Here is an 18,125-nt window from a genome sequence, read left to right on the forward strand (position 1 = left end):
TACACCAGTGTGCTAGGGCATGGAGACTAGGGACGGACTGTTCAGGAGGTTGAGAGAGCCGAGAAGGCCAGGAAGGGTCTGCTGTGGTAGAAAAGCAAGAGCTACATACGTACGTACGTAGATAGTGTATTGTTGAGCTTCAGGGAAGATGAGATGGGCATAATAACATGCCCAGCAGCCTTTTTGTTATGACTCAGCTGATGCAGAGAGAAAGCCGACGAACTCTTGACAACTTTTAACAGCATTATATTTTGCTTGGCGTAACACAGGTGAAACAACTGATTTGGATGGAATTATCACAGGGTGAATAATGCTCTTGAATAACATGTCAGTCCTATTGGGTATTTGTTTCAAGTTTGAAGGTGAACTCACTATCACAGAGCTAAAAAAGCCAGAAAATATGAGTAGTCTTGGAATACAAGAACATTGTGCATTGAGTAGTCCTCTCCTGTCACACTTGAAGAGGGCACTATACAAGGTTGGGTGGCAAAACTAGGAAATGTTGCTTTTGAAAGGAGCCACTACTCTATCAACTACATTGAACTATCTAACTTGAACACTAGTGAAAACAACGTCACAACTCATTTCTTTCATCATTGAGCGAACTAGGGGGAAGCTTGTGCAATTCATCCCTCAATAGAGGAGCTTTGTCCGAAATAAAATTCCGATAGGAGTTCACTTCGGCCATGATCATCTCCCAAAAATCCATACGAGCCTTGAAGTCTGGGCGATTTTCCATTTTAAGGGTATGGCTGGTTATATTGTAATATAGCTGACTATGCGGATGCACTGGGGTCCATTGAGGCAATGATTCCATGTCTTGAGGAGTCGGGTTTCCATATCTGAAGAAGAAAAAATCATCAACTCCTTTCCAAGATTGCGACTTCGTGGTCTCCCAATCAAGGGCTCTTCAAACAAGTTGATTACGACATTTACCTCGCAAAGTTCGAGAACAAAGTTGTCATCCGCTTGCTCACGAGCTGATCATCTTCAGTAAACAACGAATTCCAAGGAAGAATGTGCGGTTGAAACATGACGAACAGTTCATCAGCGTGAGAGACGCCCAAGTCTTGATTCCAAATATCGATATTCAGGTAGTACTTCAACCCAACTTTGATCAAGAATTGCCACTCGGGTAAGACAAAGGGGTCTACTGTCGTGAAGGAACCTTTATGACTGTACATGTATTGGTAGACGGGGTAGTCGTTGGTCTTTGATAAGAGCCTGGAAGAAACAGAGCGCATGCAGGTCTTGGAGCGGTTTTGATATCGGACCAATTACTTACTTGATGGTTTGATCTACTCCTGAGATGAACATGTGGTCACCCATCATGTTGGCATACTCCCGAATCAAGTCAAACGAGATTGGGTTGTCGCCAAAGTAGAATTTCCGCACTTTTCGGGCCAACTCGACGTCCTTGTCTGTGATCTCATCCATGGATCTGTGGAACAGGATAAGGGGCGCCAATTGGTCCCAACGCTCCTCCACGTCCTCCAAGTGAATGATGCCTTTCAAGTAACCGCACATGTTAAAGGCCCCTTCCTCGGAATTGGTGCCCATGATGATGGGCATTTGATTGTACTCTTTGGCTTTTAAAATTTCAATTGGTTTTTGGGGGAGGACGGGATCTTCACTGAAATGTCCGTCGACTACAGGCATCCACACGTTCGGCCCTGTCCATAAGTACTGAAGAAAATGTTGAGTCTTTTCTTGGAATTTCACAACCGGTAGCTTTTGGAGGCATGAGACGATTTCTTTTGACGAGTTGGAATCACAATCCAAATCTTTGGCCAACCTATGGCCGTACAACCTCGGATGCTTGTCCCAATGAGTGTAGCTTGAGATAAAGGACCCGGACAGTGCAATTATTCCATGAAATAGGCCCTTTGGAGAAGAACAGTCTTAAGACATTGGTCACGTCCGAAACTGGTGATATTTTTAACCCGTTTAGCCTTACCTTAGATTTTGGAGACATCATGAGATACATGGCTGACATGCTTCCTGCGCTTTCACCCATCACTGTCACCCTATTCGGGTCTCCTCCAAATAGGTGAATGTTCCTTTGAACCCATTTCAGGGCTTTGAGCTGATCTTGAAGGCCAATATTACCGGGGGCATCCTCGGTCTCCAAGGTGAAGAACCCCAGGGCTCCCAAGCGATAGTTTGGGGAGACAAACACGAGGTCGTGTTCCATAAAAAATTCTGGACCGTAGATTTTGGTGCCCCCTCCACCAGCAAAGAACCCGCCGCCGTGTAACCACACAATTACGGGCAACGGCTCTTCAGCTTTGATACTTGTTGTGAAAACATTGAGATAAAGGCAATCCTCGACCCCTTCAATAACCTTTTGAATGAAAAAGGAATGTGGTTTACTATAGCAGAATGATGATAGCATAATAGAGGTTGCAAGAGTTTCAAGCGGCCTAATTTTCCGCCTGATGTGTATTCTTACTTCATGAAAATTCATTTGCGCGCATGTGATTTGTGTGAAGTTCGAAGATTTTCGAATGCCTTGCCAAGATTCGGGATCTTCAGGAATCTTGAACCTCAGCTCTCCTATGGGTGGCTTAGCAAATGGTACTGTTCTAAATCCATAGAACTCTTTTTCACTGAAGGTCTTCCAAATTTCTCCCTGGATCTTGCCCTGCTCCAGGATATCCACGATCGGACCATCTGTATCGAAAACGTGAGCCCCCACTGACACAATCCCAAGCCATAACCACAAGCAGATTGTTCCTAAATATTTTGACAACATCGCTCATGGCCAGATTGCAGAATGATCACTTGGTCGATGTTGAATCTAGGTCCGGATTGAGGAGATAACATGCGCGCTCAATACCTGCACCAGCCTTTCGATCAGACATTGAGCTGAACACACACTAGACACATGATCCTTCTGTCACTTGTGACCCTTCCTTCAGCCAGCTGAGAGTTTGAGGCATGAAGAACTGAAAATGTATCCCCTCAGTGGGGCTCTCCACCCAGCTCACTCTCTCGACCACCACCACCACTACTAGTAGTCGTACTGCATACAGTTGTTGTAGCAGTAGTAATAGTAGTAGTAGTAGTAGTAGTAGTAGTAGTAGTAGTAGTAGTAGTAGTAGTAGTAGTAGTAGTAGTAGTAGTAGTAGTAGTAGTAGTAGTAGTAGTAGTAGTAGTAGTAGTAGTAGTAGTAGTAGTAGTAGTAGTAGTATGCACATGCTCTTCTGCTTCTCGCTCCTCTTGTTCTCGTGGCCTTGGAGTTGATTCATTCACTCTCTTCCTTCTTCCCTACATTGAAGGGACTTCTACTCAATCAATAGAGCCCACCCCCTCACCAAGAATCGTACTCGATCAAACTCAAAGATCATAAGACAGGAACGAAATCTTACACTCTAATCTATTGTGTTCATGACCAATTAAAAGCCCCGGTAAACATTGAAGCAAAATTGTATTTCATAGTAAAAGGATGGGTTTGGCCATCCAGGTCGGTTCATGACGGTGCCCCACAATAGATTGGCCTGCTTTGGCTTTCTCCTGTGGACCCAACAAGGGGTTGCCGGTTCCATTCACATTTGATGCAATGTCTGGCTGAGTATTGGCTTATTCTTGTCATTGAACTACCTCAATTTCTGTAGAACCAAGAGACAAGTCCAACGTTCTGACCGTCACAGCGTCCTCCTCAATCCAAGGGATGTCTATCAATTGTTCTCTCGTGATTGCGGAAGCCATTAAGAGCTCTTTACTTTCGGGATTTAGGGCGACCTTGGTGGGTATGTCCTTTTGAAGCGGATTTCCTATAATATACAATTCGACCAATGAATGAGATGGATAGAGAGATTCTACATACTAGGGTATGTAGCCAGGAGACTCGGAACTTACCAATCGATTCAGTGTCCCTGCCTTTGTAGTAATCAAGGTTGACCTTTTTATCGACTCCACTCCGAATAGAGCCAGTGGAAGATCTTAAATCCATGTCCAGACTTGATGAACTGAAGCGTCGATCAGGAACGGAATAAATAGCACCCAAGAACATGTGGTTCATGTTCAGATCGGTGAACTCTGGTTTGGACTCGTCGGCATGAACCTCCACGGATGAGCACATCGAGGCCATCGATCCCATTGTGGTTCCGTCACCATTCAAGTTGAAGCGTTTATTACTCAACGAGTATCGACTGTCATAATGATTGTCTCACATTGTAGTGCCGTAATTTCGGTCTGACACGGGAGCTCTATTTATGGCGACCTAACGTGGACTGATGAGAGCTCGCTTGATCGGCGAGTCCATGACTACATATTCGTCAATATTGTTCATACAGACTACGTACAGTACTGTGCATGCATACGTACTACATGTGTTAGTGTATCTATTAGAAAAAGTCACCAGGACACTCGGTGTAAGAGGAGTGGGGGAAAGCCGAAAGCCCTCCTCTCTAGTAGCCTTTAGTAGCCAATTGTTTCTTGACAGGCTCAGTTTGGGTTACTTCTTATCTGTTTCTAGCGGCTGAAATAGCTCCTTACCTATCCCGTTGATGAGTCATGCATGCACTGCATTAGACCAGACGCCACGTTTCATCCAATGTTTTTGATGAAAAAAAAGACTAATCCCATTTTGTTTCAAGAATAAATATATGAAGTAAATTGATTTACACTGACGTTACTGGTATGGATTGGCGAGCCGATATTCGGTCCGGATGAGTATCCTGAATGATATCCAGAGTCCGATCAAAACGAGGGTGAAGCTCAAATGTCTCTGTTTCGTGCATCAAACCGTCGCCTTGTTTCAAGCTTTTGATCGAAACCCGATGAAACAAGGCCAGACTTGGATGTGTGTGGTATCCAGGAGGTTGGAGCATTCCTGGTAAAGATTCTCTTCTCCGTGTCCTCAGATCTTGTTGCCCACTAGATTTGGAGCGATATCGCATGGCCTCAAAGCTGATCCTTTTCCAGTTCTCATCATCGTCCTCATCAACAATAGGCAAATGAGGGGCTAGGATTGGATTGTTCTTGAACTTAAGTATAACTCCTATGACCATTACAATGATCAAGGCTAACACGAGAATGATCGCTAGAACAGCCCACTTTGTCAAATGAAGCCCTTTCTCGTCATAGGCTAAGAAGCTATGATCGTGACCTTCTTCGTCATCGCAATGGTCGTGATCGAAAAGCTTCCATTTGATTAACTCTCCAGTTTGTCCCAGACACCAAAGATTGGACACCAAGGTACTGAGATCATGATGAAATCTTGGTTGGTCATGATGAACGAGCTCAATGTCATGCATGTCACAATCACAATCCATAGGAAGAACCACGTGTTCGGCTTCCAATTGATCGGGATTTGAAACTTCTAACGAGCCTTCCTCGAATCTTTCTGTCACCCAAACGTGCTTCAAAATGAATCTTGTATCTTCTGTTAAAAGTTCAATGGGCTTCCATGCATGGGTGTGGATATCACTGATATTCGTATTTAGCACCAAGAAAGCTTCCTCGACCTGGAGCCCAAAAGATTTTGTGTCTAATGTTCCCAAGTTGCTATTGTCAATGAGGAACTGTTTGACCGTCACATTCAAGAAGGCCTGTTTGCTAATGTCTCCCAAGATATGGCAGTTTTGAAATTCGATCAGATCGAGTTGAGTCAGCTCATGAAAGGCCTTTCGATCAATGAAGTTGATTTCGCTGTCTTGGAAGACAATCTCCTTGAAATTGGGACCACAAAATGTATCTGGCTTGATGGCATCCCTGAGCGTAACGTTATTGAAGAACAGTTTGACGCCTCCTTTTTCTCGCGGTTCTTTTGGCGACTCAAGGGGAAATATTTGGAGTGATCCTGTCCCACTCACAATAAATGTTTCTAGTTGAGGAAAATCCGTAATCTCCTTGACATGCAATTCAAATGCTGGGCAATTCCGGAATTCGATTTTCAACACAGTACTCTTGTCCATTTTGACATCAGTTTGAGCGAGTGTAGTGTGGCAGTCGCAAACTATACTCTGGTTTGACAATTGGCACCAATCTAAATGCTCAGGTGTTAACCCACTTCTGACATTTTTATCTGAACATACAGTTTTTATGTATTCCACAACTGTGATCGCGGGTTGATCCTCTTGCAGACACCACAATTCCGGCAAGAAACTCGAATTTTCACTAAACAAGTGTTGGTAGAGTAGTTTGCAGTGGCACACCTCCAAGATAGTATTATCAGCAAAATCGATTTGATCTTCGCCTATGCCAAAGGATAACATTCTGGGTACAAATGAACCCAACGAATTGCCCTTAAACTTCAGTTTGGTTGCGTTCAAATCCTGAAAGGCGTTTTCCTCTAGGATCTTGAAGGAGTTCGAGGAAAAGGTGATTTGGTCTCTTCCAACAAGACCAATCGAGCCTTTATCTACTTTACCCACCCAATTGTCAACGAAGTTGAAGTGATTCACTTGAACATCTGAGCCGATGGCCTGAGTGGGTATAGATGATATATTACAACCCTCAACCATGAGTGAGTCCAAGGCTAAGTTGGAAAACGATTCTTGGGACATGGAGGACAACCCAGAGCGAGTCAACTTGATGGTCTCCAAGGATGGGCCATGAAACGAGTGTGTGGTTATGGTCAGATTTTTGATCCTGTCGATGATGGCTTGAACAAAGAGCGACTTGGAAGGGGTAATACGCACATCAAAAGCTCCACCTCGAACTTGAACGTGATCCATGTCTGATATCATTACTTTTATGCTCCTACTTTTTAGTTGAAAGCTGTAATGAAGCCCTGACAGGAAATTGGGCGCCAATATCAGGTTGTCCGTACATGCTTTAATATTGAGTGTCAAGCTGACCGCTCTGGAGAAGAGCTTGGGAATGTGCGCATTTGTGCGTCGTGTGGGAAAGCCAAAAGACCTGGTAGCTATCTGGAACAGATCAAACGGGGACGTGGTACCCTTGATAATCTGATTATTTGAGCGCTATTGAGAGTCATCCTTTCAAATTGCCCATGGACGTACTTACCCCTGTTCCACTACAATTGATTTCCAATTTCGGCAACAATCCCCCATGTGTATTGCAACTACATTGGCAATTATCAGCTTGAAGTTGGCAGAGTGAGGTGGAACTAGCGGAGCTCTGATTTGTCAAGTAAATGTTTCCATTTACAACGTAGATATAACCGACAAATGACACAAGTAGAAAAGACGAAAAACGCATTGTAGATTTTGACCGTGGAAGACTAATTGCTTCAGTCAATAAGGTTGGAAGAACAGGATGCAAATATTCATGTGATAAGAGTTTCTGTGGAACGTGGATTTTTATCCTGCACTTTGTGCAAGTGCTCTTCAATGGGAAGCATGATGGGAATTGGCCGTCAATTGCTTTGTTAAAGGAGGTATTTTCGCGCTTGAGCCGTCTTAATTCCCCTTCATAAGTATTAATCAATCAGTCGCGCTTTAGTTCTATTGATCGCGTGAGTTTGTATCGGCATTGTAGAAATTGGTCAGTGAGCTAGTATACGTTTTATTTTAGAATGGAATTAATTTGTTGCACCGTTTGGCAATGAGCCCCCAAAAAAATGTTTTATTCCACTTCTATCTTTTTAACTGACACATTTGCCATATACAGTACGTTATATTGTCAAATGATTCATCTTAATGATTCCAACAGTATTGATGCCGATCCAAAGCGTATTGGTAGTAATGCCAATAGTTGCATTTGTCGCATTGCCAAACTTTTCCAGAAAGTCCCATAACCATTGATGATCGTGGTCTTAGGCGATATCTTCGTTGAAGACTTTTGCCAACCCTTGAAGATCCGGAGCCTTTACGATGTGAGGTCGCACTCGTGCTCTCATTCGCCATGTCATGGTCAGATGAAGGGCCAAATCCAGAATCATCTAGAACGTTTGGTCCAAGTTCCAGTTTGGGATCTTCTACAACCTTCAGCTTGAAAGAGGGTATCTTCAGTATTGGTAGCATGGGCGTTGTATTGGATATATCGCGCAATAGCTTCGCCATATTTAGGCTTTGACTTGGGTTCTTGCTTTCGTATTTCGCGTCGGAATTAGAGTTGAGGGCTTCCATGCTTTCGTCATTTTCAACCTCTGGAATTGTTGGCTCAAGTCCAGCAACACCTTGGTCGTTCATATCTGTGTTTTCAGCATCTTCATTTTGCACATCTTCCGCTACGTTATCCCCATCTTCGACGCCTTTACCTTCCATCTCTTTCACTTCGACACCTTCATCTTCCAAGTCTTCATATTCTACCCCTTCATCCTCAACCACTTGATTTTCCAACGATCTCTCTCGATCAAAAGTCTCTTCATGATGGGGTGCCCCAGATGTCACGATCAGTGTGGAGGAAAGAAGAATGGGCACTGTATCTGCCTCGAGTGTGTTCAAGGAAAAATCAGAGCCTAAATCTTTGGTTTCGACGAGGTTTTTGGTTGCTGGTATGTCAGCAGCCGTTTCCCGAGCACCAGTTATGGGTTCGTGAGAAAAAAGAACACTTTCTGGAGCGCTAAGCGTGGTCTCAGCAGCGCTAAAAGTGGTGTCTTGAGCATCGCAACTACTCTCTGGAAAGTCATGGGAGTCATCGTCTGAATCCGCCATTGCAATCCCATGATCAAGAGCCATGGTTTCAGCTTCACTTTGATCATTGTTGGGCCCGTTGGTATGATTTGACGACTCCTCCGTGACAACTAGAGTAGGTGTGGCTGCTTCTGATCTTAAGAAATCCGCAATCTCGTGCTCCAATCCTTGAATTTGCAAATCAGAAGCAGTGTTGAGGAAATCATGGATCTCCTCATCCTCCAACCTGAGCTCTCCTTGATGAAGAAAGGTCAGGATTTTCTCCATAGGTTTCGAGGGAACTCCTGGGAGTCTTATGATGGGATCAGTTCCAAATTCCATAATATGCCTCAGATAGGGACTGCCAATGCACAAAAGAAGCTTATTGCCCTGGAGGCACACATTGTCACTGCATTGAATTTTGATGTCTTGAAGAAAATCCGGAAATGGATCAAGTTGCGTAAAGAAGGTGGACAAGTCGACGCAAAACCTCTTCATGATCACTTTTTTGTTGGTGATGTGTTCCAAACAAGGTCGATGAGAATATTGCAATCATTTTCGTTGGGACTGTCTATTATATTGGTAAGAAATTCACCAAGTTTGGACTTGAGTTGGCGAGGCCTTTCTCAATGAGAATCAGCTGATCCGTCAAGTTCAGACAAAACAAAACACGAGTCCTGAAGCGGCCTACAACAAGGCATTGTAGACGAGGAAACAGTCCATACAGTCTTGTAGGTGCCTACGCGCATTCTAGGCCTACGTAATGCCTCAAGTTTGAACACGTTCTCTTGCCTTTGGTTAGGCCGGTGATTGAAGGAAGGCAACGTAATAGCTTCCAACAAAAGCTAAAACTGTACCCATTCATATTATTCAAGAAAAGTCAATACCAAGGCTCTAGTTTCAAAAGTGCACGTAGAAATTGAGTTCCAGAAGCAGAAGATTAATCAACATGTCAATTGATGGCAGTCACGAATTCTCGAGATGACACACTATCTGGTCGTTCAAGATTTCCTCCTCTCCGAGCAATTGGCCAAATTTTAGTCAAAAGCAAATATTGTCCGTCTTTGTTTCCTCCCCCCTAGTTTTCTAACACATGCTCAAACGTTTTGGCATAGAATACACTCTCCGTGTACTAGCTAAGAATGCGGACCCAAAGTGACACTATGTTGAAGGTAGTGTTAGTACCACCAAAACTTCACAGGGAGAAAATGATCCAGCTATATATTTCATTTGCCTCGGGTTGTCATGATCTTGTCCAGAGCTCGTTACACGCAAGCACTTCAACCACCAGAGGTTGAAAGTCAGTCCAAGGCCTTTGGTCTACCTCCATCCATCCATCCTTCCATCTAGCGACTCCTGTCTGTTCTTAGTCTATTCAGCATCATTTCATCTGTATGGATGCTCAAAAGTGCTGTATGTTGTGCCTCCCTCGGTACTTTGGGCGTCGCTTTGGGCAGCAGCACAGGGTGAATTCGGTGAACTGTACACATAGTCCTTGTCCTCCTGCTTCAGTTGATCTGGGGGAAGCGAATCCAGAGGATCTGACGCCTGTTCCGCCAACTTCTCGCGAACCCAAGCCCAGGATTTGGCAGGCAAAACTCGGCGCTCCAACCGATTCGAGCGCAAACAAAACGGAGAGGAAAAACTGCTCTCAGACGACAGAAGAAGGCGAACACGAAGTCAGTTCTCAACAATACAACATGGCATCGACAACAGCCCGGAGATTGGCATCGTTCTACAGCTTTCAAGCTAAGAAATTGGACGGGAAGGAGGTGAGTTGGATTCAGATACACTTCATTTCGGCCAATAGTTGGCTTTGATTTAGGAGAAACATGTATGCCGTAATCGAAGAGAAATAGAAGGTAAAAAAGGGATTTCAGAGACTCGAGTCATCTCTTTAGAAGCCACATTCAATACAGGTGGTGTGGGATGTTGTTTTTCCCAGTATGTGTTCATGAGATTCAAGTAAAACATGATATATATCAACTCGACCGATTCATGTTACATCATGTTGCATGATGTAGAGAGAGTTGGAACAGAATGTTCTAGCACCACTCCGAAAATACAGTTGGGATGGCTTGAGTAGGTAGGAAAAGAGTATTGATCAAACACATTGGGGTAGTTTCTAACCACATGTTCGATGGCATTGATGAGTGCGGCCCTCTTTTTTAAACTTGTTCAAATTTGAACCCTTTGAGTTACCGACTATAGTTAATAGTTCTATTAACTTGAGATTGATACAGATGGCCAAAATGAAGGCTTGAAAAAAAGCCAGTGGTTTCCGTTTGTTCGTGAAGCATGATTATACGCCCATTGCACAAGACCAGAATCTATTATTAGCAAAAAAAAAAATATTTTACATATTAAATACTTTTTAGTCGTAAAGAACCTTCAATTTATTTGCCGACGCCCAACGCCAAGTTCAGCCGAGTGGAAAAGAGGAAAAACCCATCCATGGTCGCTAAATTTCTTAAGTAAATAGGATGACTCGTGAATTACCCACCTTGACGACACTCTTTAGCTTCTTCAACAGCGACGAAGGTTAAATGTTGACAAAGAGTTCAATTCTGAGTGAATCATCATTCAGTGGTAATGGCTTGGAATGCTTACGCCCACTTGACTGAATATTTTGTTTCATCATTTTCAGTTCAATTTCGCGGACCTCAAGGGCAAAGTTGTCCTTGTGGAGAACACTGCCTCTTTATGAGGCACGACTGTCCGTGATTTCACACAGATCAACCAGCTCTGTGAGAAATACGGAGATAAGTTGGTACGTACATAGCCGCCTGAGAGGGCCGTTTCTAATCAAAACTTATCAAACATCCTTTCCATCCGGCTCTCCAGGCGGTTTTGGCTTTCCCAAGCAACCAATTCGGTCATCAAGAAAATTCCAATGGTCAGGAGATCCTGAATGCTCTTCGTCACGTTCGACCTGGCAATGGTTTCGAGCCCAAATGTGTCCTCTTTGACAAGGTACGGCTTTCCTTTCACCCATCGTTCAACTGATTCGGATGATGATATGCCTGATCATCTTTAGATTATTATCAACGGCGAAGGGGAGCATCCCGTATTCTCATGGCTCAAGACCGCCCTCCCTATGCCCTTCGATGACACCGAGAGTCTGATGGGCGATCCCAAATTCATCATCTGGAAGCCCGTCAAGCGATCCGATGTAGCTTGGAACTTTGAGAAGTTCCTCGTGAGTCCGGGTGGTGAGCCAGTCAAGCGTTATTCCAAAGGGTTTGAGACTATCAATATTGCCAAGGATATCGATTCGCTACTGCAATCAGTTTAAAATGATCTAGAAGCCACTCAACCAACCAAACCTTTATTTGCCCGAGGACAAGTTGATCCAAACCATCCATAATGACGTGAAAGCCTGAAACTATTCCACAGGGAGGGTTTTCATTGATGCCTCGGAGAAGTGGATTCCTACAAATCCTCGGATTTTTAACAGTTTGTGTCCGGCACGAGGTTTCGTTAGTGCCATATTCGAAATTATAAATAGTAAACAAGGATTTTAAACCAAAGTGCTGTTCCTTTTAATTCGTTTAAAGACATAGAGTGGATTAGGTCATATACCACTGAAAATTGTGGACGTATCTCGATGACCAAGACTAGTCATCAGGGCTGCACCATTAGTCTTGTCATGATGCAGGTTTGTCCTGTCCTATGGTTTTGTGAAGCTCAAGAAAACTCAATTTTCAGCGTAGGCCTGGCAGCCCTGATATCTTGACTAGCAAATCGGGCGAAAGTTTCTAGATGCAGCCTAAATGTACTTGCAGCTGAATTGGCTTTTTGTTATGTGTTGATAGGAATTAGATGGCCTAAAGTACCATTTCTTGTCTACATATATCAGGTTTGCAGATAAATCAGAATAGAAACAGCAAGTTTGGTGACTACAATGTTTGAAGACAGTTTTTTTAAAGAGAGGCATTTGCATCAATTTGGAACTTGCAAACACTTTTGGAGTACCCTGGACAATAGAAGTTCTTGAATCAGATAAGAATACCTGTCATCTATTGCACTGAAAACTTTGCATTGGTCATATGTTAATGCTTCATAATCTAATCCTAGTTGGAGAGGGCTGTGTGAAACATGAACTTTTGCTCTAAGCTAGAAATGTACGCCAAAGGTGTAATGCATTTATGATTTAGGGAAAATACTTGTCATTAATCTTGTTATTCCATGGGCTGACTTAAATATCATTTGAACACTTTAAAGTCCTTACAATCCAGGGCAAAAACCTAAGTCAATCCTGTTTCCTTGACCTACATTAAAACACCAAAGTATCAATGTAATTTCATATTAATATTGATGATGGAACATGCATGCTCAATGTGCCATGATGTAGGTCAGAAAATTGAAGATTGTAATCCCTAAACTTTGGCAATAGATTGCACCCAAAAAGGGTAAAACAAGTAAAACATATTTTTGAAGACCCACTTCCGCAAAATGCCGTCCAAAAAAGAGACAAAACATCAAATATACATTTTTCAGTTCTAGGTAGCTTAAGTAGGTTAAAATAGTATTCCTCAAATGCATTTAGCGTCATTTAGTTCAATAAGGGTCTAGTGGTTTCTAACAATTTTCATGAAGTGCATTCCACGGTACAAAACTAGTAAAAGTCACGGACCCTCGCTAATACAAAACTGTTTTTCTTTGCTCTCTCTTTCTCAAAGATATATAACTTTGCTCCGTTCAGAGAGGAAGGGATTTTCCATCAATCTGATTTGTTCGCTGAAAGAAGGAGCACATTGTATCGTTTCAGGTTGGGCGATTGTGAGCGTGAAATTGAAGTTGAATGAACTGAAGATGACTCAAACGCTGATCCAGTTTCTAGAAAACTCATTGGAATAGGGTTTTGTGGCCAGGAAAAAAGGAAGATCCCTCGCTGCTCTCGTCTCCTCGTTTCTCTGGATCTCTTTGTCAGTTTCTGGGAGCTAATTCCTCGATAATGTATTCCGTTTCGGGCTGATAAAGATTGAAATTCGAGGCGAAGGCGTCTCTGGAAATTATCATTCCTTCGAAGGACAATGAGAGTCAATGAAAGTTTGTCTCCCTCGACGGGAAGTTTTAGTAGGAAAAATACTTTAATCCCTCTTGACGGAAAACTTCGCCGGGGTTCCTAGGCCAAAAAGGTGGGTGCTTCGCTCTTTCTGGTTGGTTTTCTCTAATGCTTTATTAGGAAAAAAGAAAATGAAAGTCCCAGGAATTTCCCTTTGCTTCAGAAGAGCCACAGAGGGACTAATGGGATTATTGACACAAATAAGAACAATGAACTGCCAGGAACCAGTGCACAAGAGCTTTCCACAGACAGATTCGGCTCGACAATCGTCGGTCTAGAATTGGAATACGAACTGGTCTCACTCACGCTTGCTGGAAAGAGAGGCAGAAAATGGCCATGAAAACTCACCGTCTCGTTTATCAATAGTTACTGGATGTTTTAATGGAGAATCAGTACTTGCTCTGAACAAGACCCATGAAGTTGTGTAACAACTTGTGCCAACGCTCAGGATCATCCAGATATGCAGGATGGCCAGCATTCGGAATGATTTGCAAGTCACTGCTGGTGGGGATTTCCTTCAAAATGACACTCGACCCGCGGCCATCATTTTCACCCACAACGATTAGAGTGGGCACCCTGACGTTTGATAATCGACCTTTGTAGCTGAAAGCTGACCCAGGGGCCACGGGTACGTAACCACTCAGGAGCTCTAGACCAAAGAGTAAGAGCTTAAACTGTTCACAAGTCGTGGGAATATTGTTTGTAAGTCTTACCAGGATTGGATAGCAACAGAGGTAGAGAGAACGAGCCAGAATAAGAAGGTGAGACCAACACTACGGGTTGACCGGGTGAGAGGGCTCCAATCAGCTCTGCCAAGAACTCCTCGCGTTTACCAATGCTACCCGAAGCTGTGTTACCGGATCCTTGCCAAAGATAACGTTTACTCATCAAACTCTTTTTAATGGAAAAGTTCAAGAAAGGGAATTTGTTGGTGCTTTAATACCTGGTAAGTCCACTGCAATGACTCGATGGCCTAAGGTGGACATGGTCTGAGTGGTATCGATCTGGTTTTGCCACGTTGAGGAAGTAAATGCCGCTCCGTGAAGTAAAAACAAAGTGAGTCCTGTGGGATCCACCACCTTTCCCGGTTCGGCCACTCGGTAAAAGACATCAATACCCTGGAGTAAGAAGCACCTGTTCACATCGGCTGAATGATCTAGGACAAGAACAATGTGTCATGTGTTTACCTTGACCTTGACGGAGCTTTCGGATATTATTGCTCCCTCGACCGTGTCGAGCACATTTTGAGGGATATCTTGAGCCAAGTAGTCCTGATTTCTCCAATCAATTGCGGACAAAACCAGTCCGAACAATAAGAAGCTTATTGTGAGGGCAGAATACACTCGCCTTTGTCTTTGAGAGTTCATTTTCAAACTGGATAGATACCGTCAAAGGTGAAAAAAGGAGAGGCCAGGTCTACCTAAGTGCCACTTCTCTCATGCCTCGAAGTGTCTTCAGTTATCGTTTCATTTTGATCACCTGGGCACTCAGAGCAAAACCTAGATGGGTACCACTTGGATGTGCGTTTGACTATTTGAGTGCTCTATGATAATAACAGTGACACATTCATCTTAGTAAACAGTTGCTCTACAAATACTGGATTGACTTTAGTTGGCCTAAACGTGTAAACGGTGCGCAATTGCACATGCTATAAATAGTAAACTGAACAAATGTCTCCCATTTACAATTGGTATCTGGCATACATGTATATTTTCTATAAAGATGTGGCATATTGACTTCATGTTTAATATTCCACTAGTGGCCCTTCTAGCTTTGTCCACGACGAATCTTTGCCTCCTAGCAGAGCTATAATCACATGAACACTAGTAACATACGTCGTACGTTTATCAGCACCCACACGCACCCAAGAACCCACTGATATCGAGACCCAATGGTTATTTTATGTATTTAGCAGCTCCGCGGACAATTCTGCCCAATGTGTGGTAAAGCCTTCAATGTGGATTGAAGAGCTTCGAGCCATGTCAAATGCAAGTCTTGAGTCAATACGTGACAATCAATTTGGAGTGTTGGTTGTGCTATCTGATTTCAATCCCTCTCAACTGCCCCGAAAGTCCACAGCAGCACAGCAGTCTAAGTAAGCAGACTTTTTGAGTCGGTAGAAGCCATTCTTAAGATAGACTTAAAACTTTCAAAAAGGATAAAAAATATTGTGAAACATGGGTGGATGGATGCATCATGGTTTAAGACAGAGGATCCTACTGCGTGTATATTCATTCCAAATCTGACGAATGTGAATTTACCTTGTCATCGCCAATTTGGTTTGATTTTTCCGTTAATTTGTATTTTATTCAAAAACTTCGCTTGATATCAGTAGCTTTTCTCAATAAGTAAGATAAAAAAAACTTGGTCATTTGTGTGTGGGTCTTGTTCATATTCATCAATATTGTAAATGATTGGATCCAGAGGAAGGTAGGTCTAATTGACCAATTCAGAAAGCTAGGTCGTATAACGTTGCTTATTCATTGACAAGCAAGACCATCTCTGGATTTGTTTTTGTTTGAAAGTTGTTGCAATGCTTACCCAAGCGGGTGGAACACGAGGGACATAAATAGGTCTAATCTTTGGAAAAGTCTGAGAATTTGTCATTTTTTGTGCTATCCTCAAAAAACTTGAATCATATTTTCCCATCCGAAACGCATATCTCAGTGCTTTGGGATCTTCTTGAGACAAAGAATCAGCTGCTAGCTTTGAATAATGTTGGCTATTGTTTGCAAATTGATCGTTAAACCCAAGAGGGGATTGTCGGAATGACCCAATTTCCCCCGCATGTTGTTCTTGACGAGCTTGCCAAGAGAATTGATTCACTCCAGATTTTCCCCCGAGGATCGTCTTCTTCACTATTACTGGTATGCTCATGTAGCAAAGAAGGCCATCATGTGCGGCAAAGGCCGAAACAGAGCGGTGGTACAAGTTGATACCTCCTCATGACAAGGACATAATCACTAAAGATGGGCATCTTCCCTTGAAGTTCCACAGGGTTCCTAAGCCTCGCGCCGTCAACGTATATTTACTGAAATAAGTTCGGAAGTTGGTCTATCCTTGACGTTATCGTCCTTGAGCCCCGATTGGTCACCAACTCTCCGACGCACATTTACGATCACAACAAGAGCTACTTTGCCTAGATGGAACGCTCTTGGAACCAAAGGCGAACTGTCCATCTTTTCTTCAGGTCTGACTTGATTTGCCGGCCAGTGGAGAATCATCGATCAAAAGAGGGATATTTCCTAATGTACATCCCATTGTCCAGTTGGGTGGAGGCAATTTCTGGCGTCCTCAATGTGGTGACCCTGAGCCTGATATGGTCGAGAATCCTGAAAGAAAGGGTTCTTCTCCTCATGCCTTTCGGTGCCTCATTTCCACAAGAGAGGGAAACGGATTCTATGCCCTTGTATATTCAACCTATTCAACGCTACCCGGGCAACAAATGACGTGAAATGCTTTGGCACTCACTTTCCTGGAATTCATGGCAAACTTTATCCTTCCCTTTCCTTAAAATCAAAACTGGCCAAGGACACCTCCAGACATGTTTGCATTCAGGTTTCTAATCCAGAGGAAATCAATAGTTGAACAAGTTGGTCTGAGACATTTACTTCAAATCGTTAAACTTGAGGGGTTGAAAAGATGTTTTTATTGGCAAGGAAGTAAAAATCTTCCTTACTTCCGTTGGCCGAGCTGCAAATGTTCTTTACTCAAAGAAGAAAAGATGGAAAGGGTGGTTAGAGTGCATAGACATTCCATCTAATGTACACAGTGTACAGTAGAGAGTACACACCACAAACAATCCGTTGGCAAGGCCCTCGCCTGCTCAAAAGTCTTCCTGGTCCATGCTCAGAAGGCTTACAAATCCTTTGCCAAAGGCAGTGTGTCCTTTCAAGTAATCAGATTCCCTCCTCCTCCTCCTCCTCCTCCTCTCCGCTCATAATTTGGCAGTGTGTAAGGAACAACTCCTGGGAAATTATTTACTTACTTGATATCGACCACCGTCCCAATTCAACTCCGCGATCTTATCTAACAGGATTGACACCCAAAGGCGAACACTTGAAGGCATGAATTGCATTTTTGTCGTCCCCGAGTTTTTCTCCATACAGACATCAAGAAGATCTGGGACGCTTTGTCGTTGCTTACATGCTACTACTACCAGGAACTTCGGACGTAGAAGATGCCAAGTGGAGGCGCTCTGGCAAATTCCCCAAACCCCGTCTTGAATTACTAGTCGTTTTTCCCCCGGACAAAGATACGAGCTCGTCGTGATTGCCTCCTTTCTTTACTGTTATGGTAGTGCATGTCTTCAATTGAGTTAAGGAACCGCCTACGATATCTAGTGGTGTACTTACGTACGTACGTGTACGTTCATGGGTTCACGTTCGTATTTCAGCCTTTGGTTGACGAGAGCCAAAGATTAAGTCGAACATCTCGGTATGTTTCAGCGGAGAGAGAGAGTTCTTTAGTTGTTGTTGCTCATTCTGTTGTTCTTGGTGTGGTTCTTGTTGCTGCTCTCTCGATGTTGGCTA

The 18,125-nt window shown here is 43.3% G+C and overlaps 4 protein-coding genes across 7 annotated transcripts; 1 reads left to right on the plus strand and 3 right to left on the minus strand.

Annotated features, from left to right (window-relative positions):
* Positions 1–230: 230 nt before the first annotated feature.
* On the minus strand, positions 231–3,310 carry LOC131885945 (juvenile hormone esterase-like). Its single transcript, XM_059234154.1, has 5 exons — positions 2,453–3,310; positions 1,958–2,344; positions 1,286–1,884; positions 937–1,224; positions 231–842 (listed from the first exon to the last, which is right to left on the minus strand). The coding sequence occupies exons 1-5, from the start codon at positions 2,753–2,755 to the stop codon at positions 575–577; spliced, it is 1,845 nt and encodes a 614-aa protein (XP_059090137.1). The 5' UTR covers positions 2,756–3,310; the 3' UTR covers positions 231–574.
* On the plus strand, positions 964–12,055 carry LOC131885948 (glutathione peroxidase 2-like). 2 transcript variants are annotated; one of them, XM_059234157.1, is made up of 5 exons: positions 964–1,094; positions 10,038–10,297; positions 11,173–11,295; positions 11,370–11,498; positions 11,563–12,055. In XM_059234157.1, exons 2-5 carry the CDS (start codon positions 10,226–10,228, stop codon positions 11,818–11,820), a joined length of 582 nt encoding a protein of 193 aa, XP_059090140.1. In that variant the 5' UTR covers positions 964–1,094; positions 10,038–10,225; the 3' UTR covers positions 11,821–12,055. The 2 variants fall into 2 exon arrangements, with proteins under 2 accessions (XP_059090140.1, XP_059090141.1); XM_059234158.1 differs by lacking the exon at positions 964–1,094 and adding an exon at positions 1,120–1,135.
* Positions 3,412–7,366, minus strand: LOC131885944 (uncharacterized). 2 transcript variants are annotated; one of them, XM_059234153.1, is made up of 3 exons: positions 6,976–7,366; positions 3,862–6,878; positions 3,412–3,776 (listed from the first exon to the last, which is right to left on the minus strand). In XM_059234153.1, the coding sequence occupies exons 1-2, from the start codon at positions 7,168–7,170 to the stop codon at positions 4,626–4,628; spliced, it is 2,448 nt and encodes an 815-aa protein (XP_059090136.1). In that variant the 5' UTR covers positions 7,171–7,366; the 3' UTR covers positions 3,412–3,776; positions 3,862–4,625. The 2 variants fall into 2 exon arrangements, with proteins under 2 accessions (XP_059090136.1, XP_059090135.1); XM_059234152.1 differs by having other exon boundaries at positions 3,862–6,908; positions 6,976–7,365.
* Positions 12,056–13,681: 1,626 nt separating the features above from the next.
* On the minus strand, positions 13,682–14,991 carry LOC131884859 (putative protein-lysine deacylase ABHD14B). Of its 2 annotated transcripts, none has more exons than XM_059232753.1 (5): positions 14,781–14,991; positions 14,537–14,711; positions 14,307–14,456; positions 13,994–14,242; positions 13,682–13,904 (listed from the first exon to the last, which is right to left on the minus strand). In XM_059232753.1, the coding sequence occupies exons 1-5, from the start codon at positions 14,958–14,960 to the stop codon at positions 13,753–13,755; spliced, it is 906 nt and encodes a 301-aa protein (XP_059088736.1). In that variant the 5' UTR covers positions 14,961–14,991; the 3' UTR covers positions 13,682–13,752. The 2 variants fall into 2 exon arrangements, with proteins under 2 accessions (XP_059088736.1, XP_059088737.1); XM_059232754.1 differs by having other exon boundaries at positions 13,990–14,242; positions 14,781–14,987.
* Positions 14,992–18,125: the final 3,134 nt, after the last annotated feature.

Source organism: Tigriopus californicus, chromosome 8 (genome assembly GCF_007210705.1).
Source record: "Tigriopus californicus strain San Diego chromosome 8, Tcal_SD_v2.1, whole genome shotgun sequence".
Classification (NCBI taxonomy): Eukaryota; Metazoa; Arthropoda; class Copepoda; order Harpacticoida; family Harpacticidae; genus Tigriopus; species Tigriopus californicus.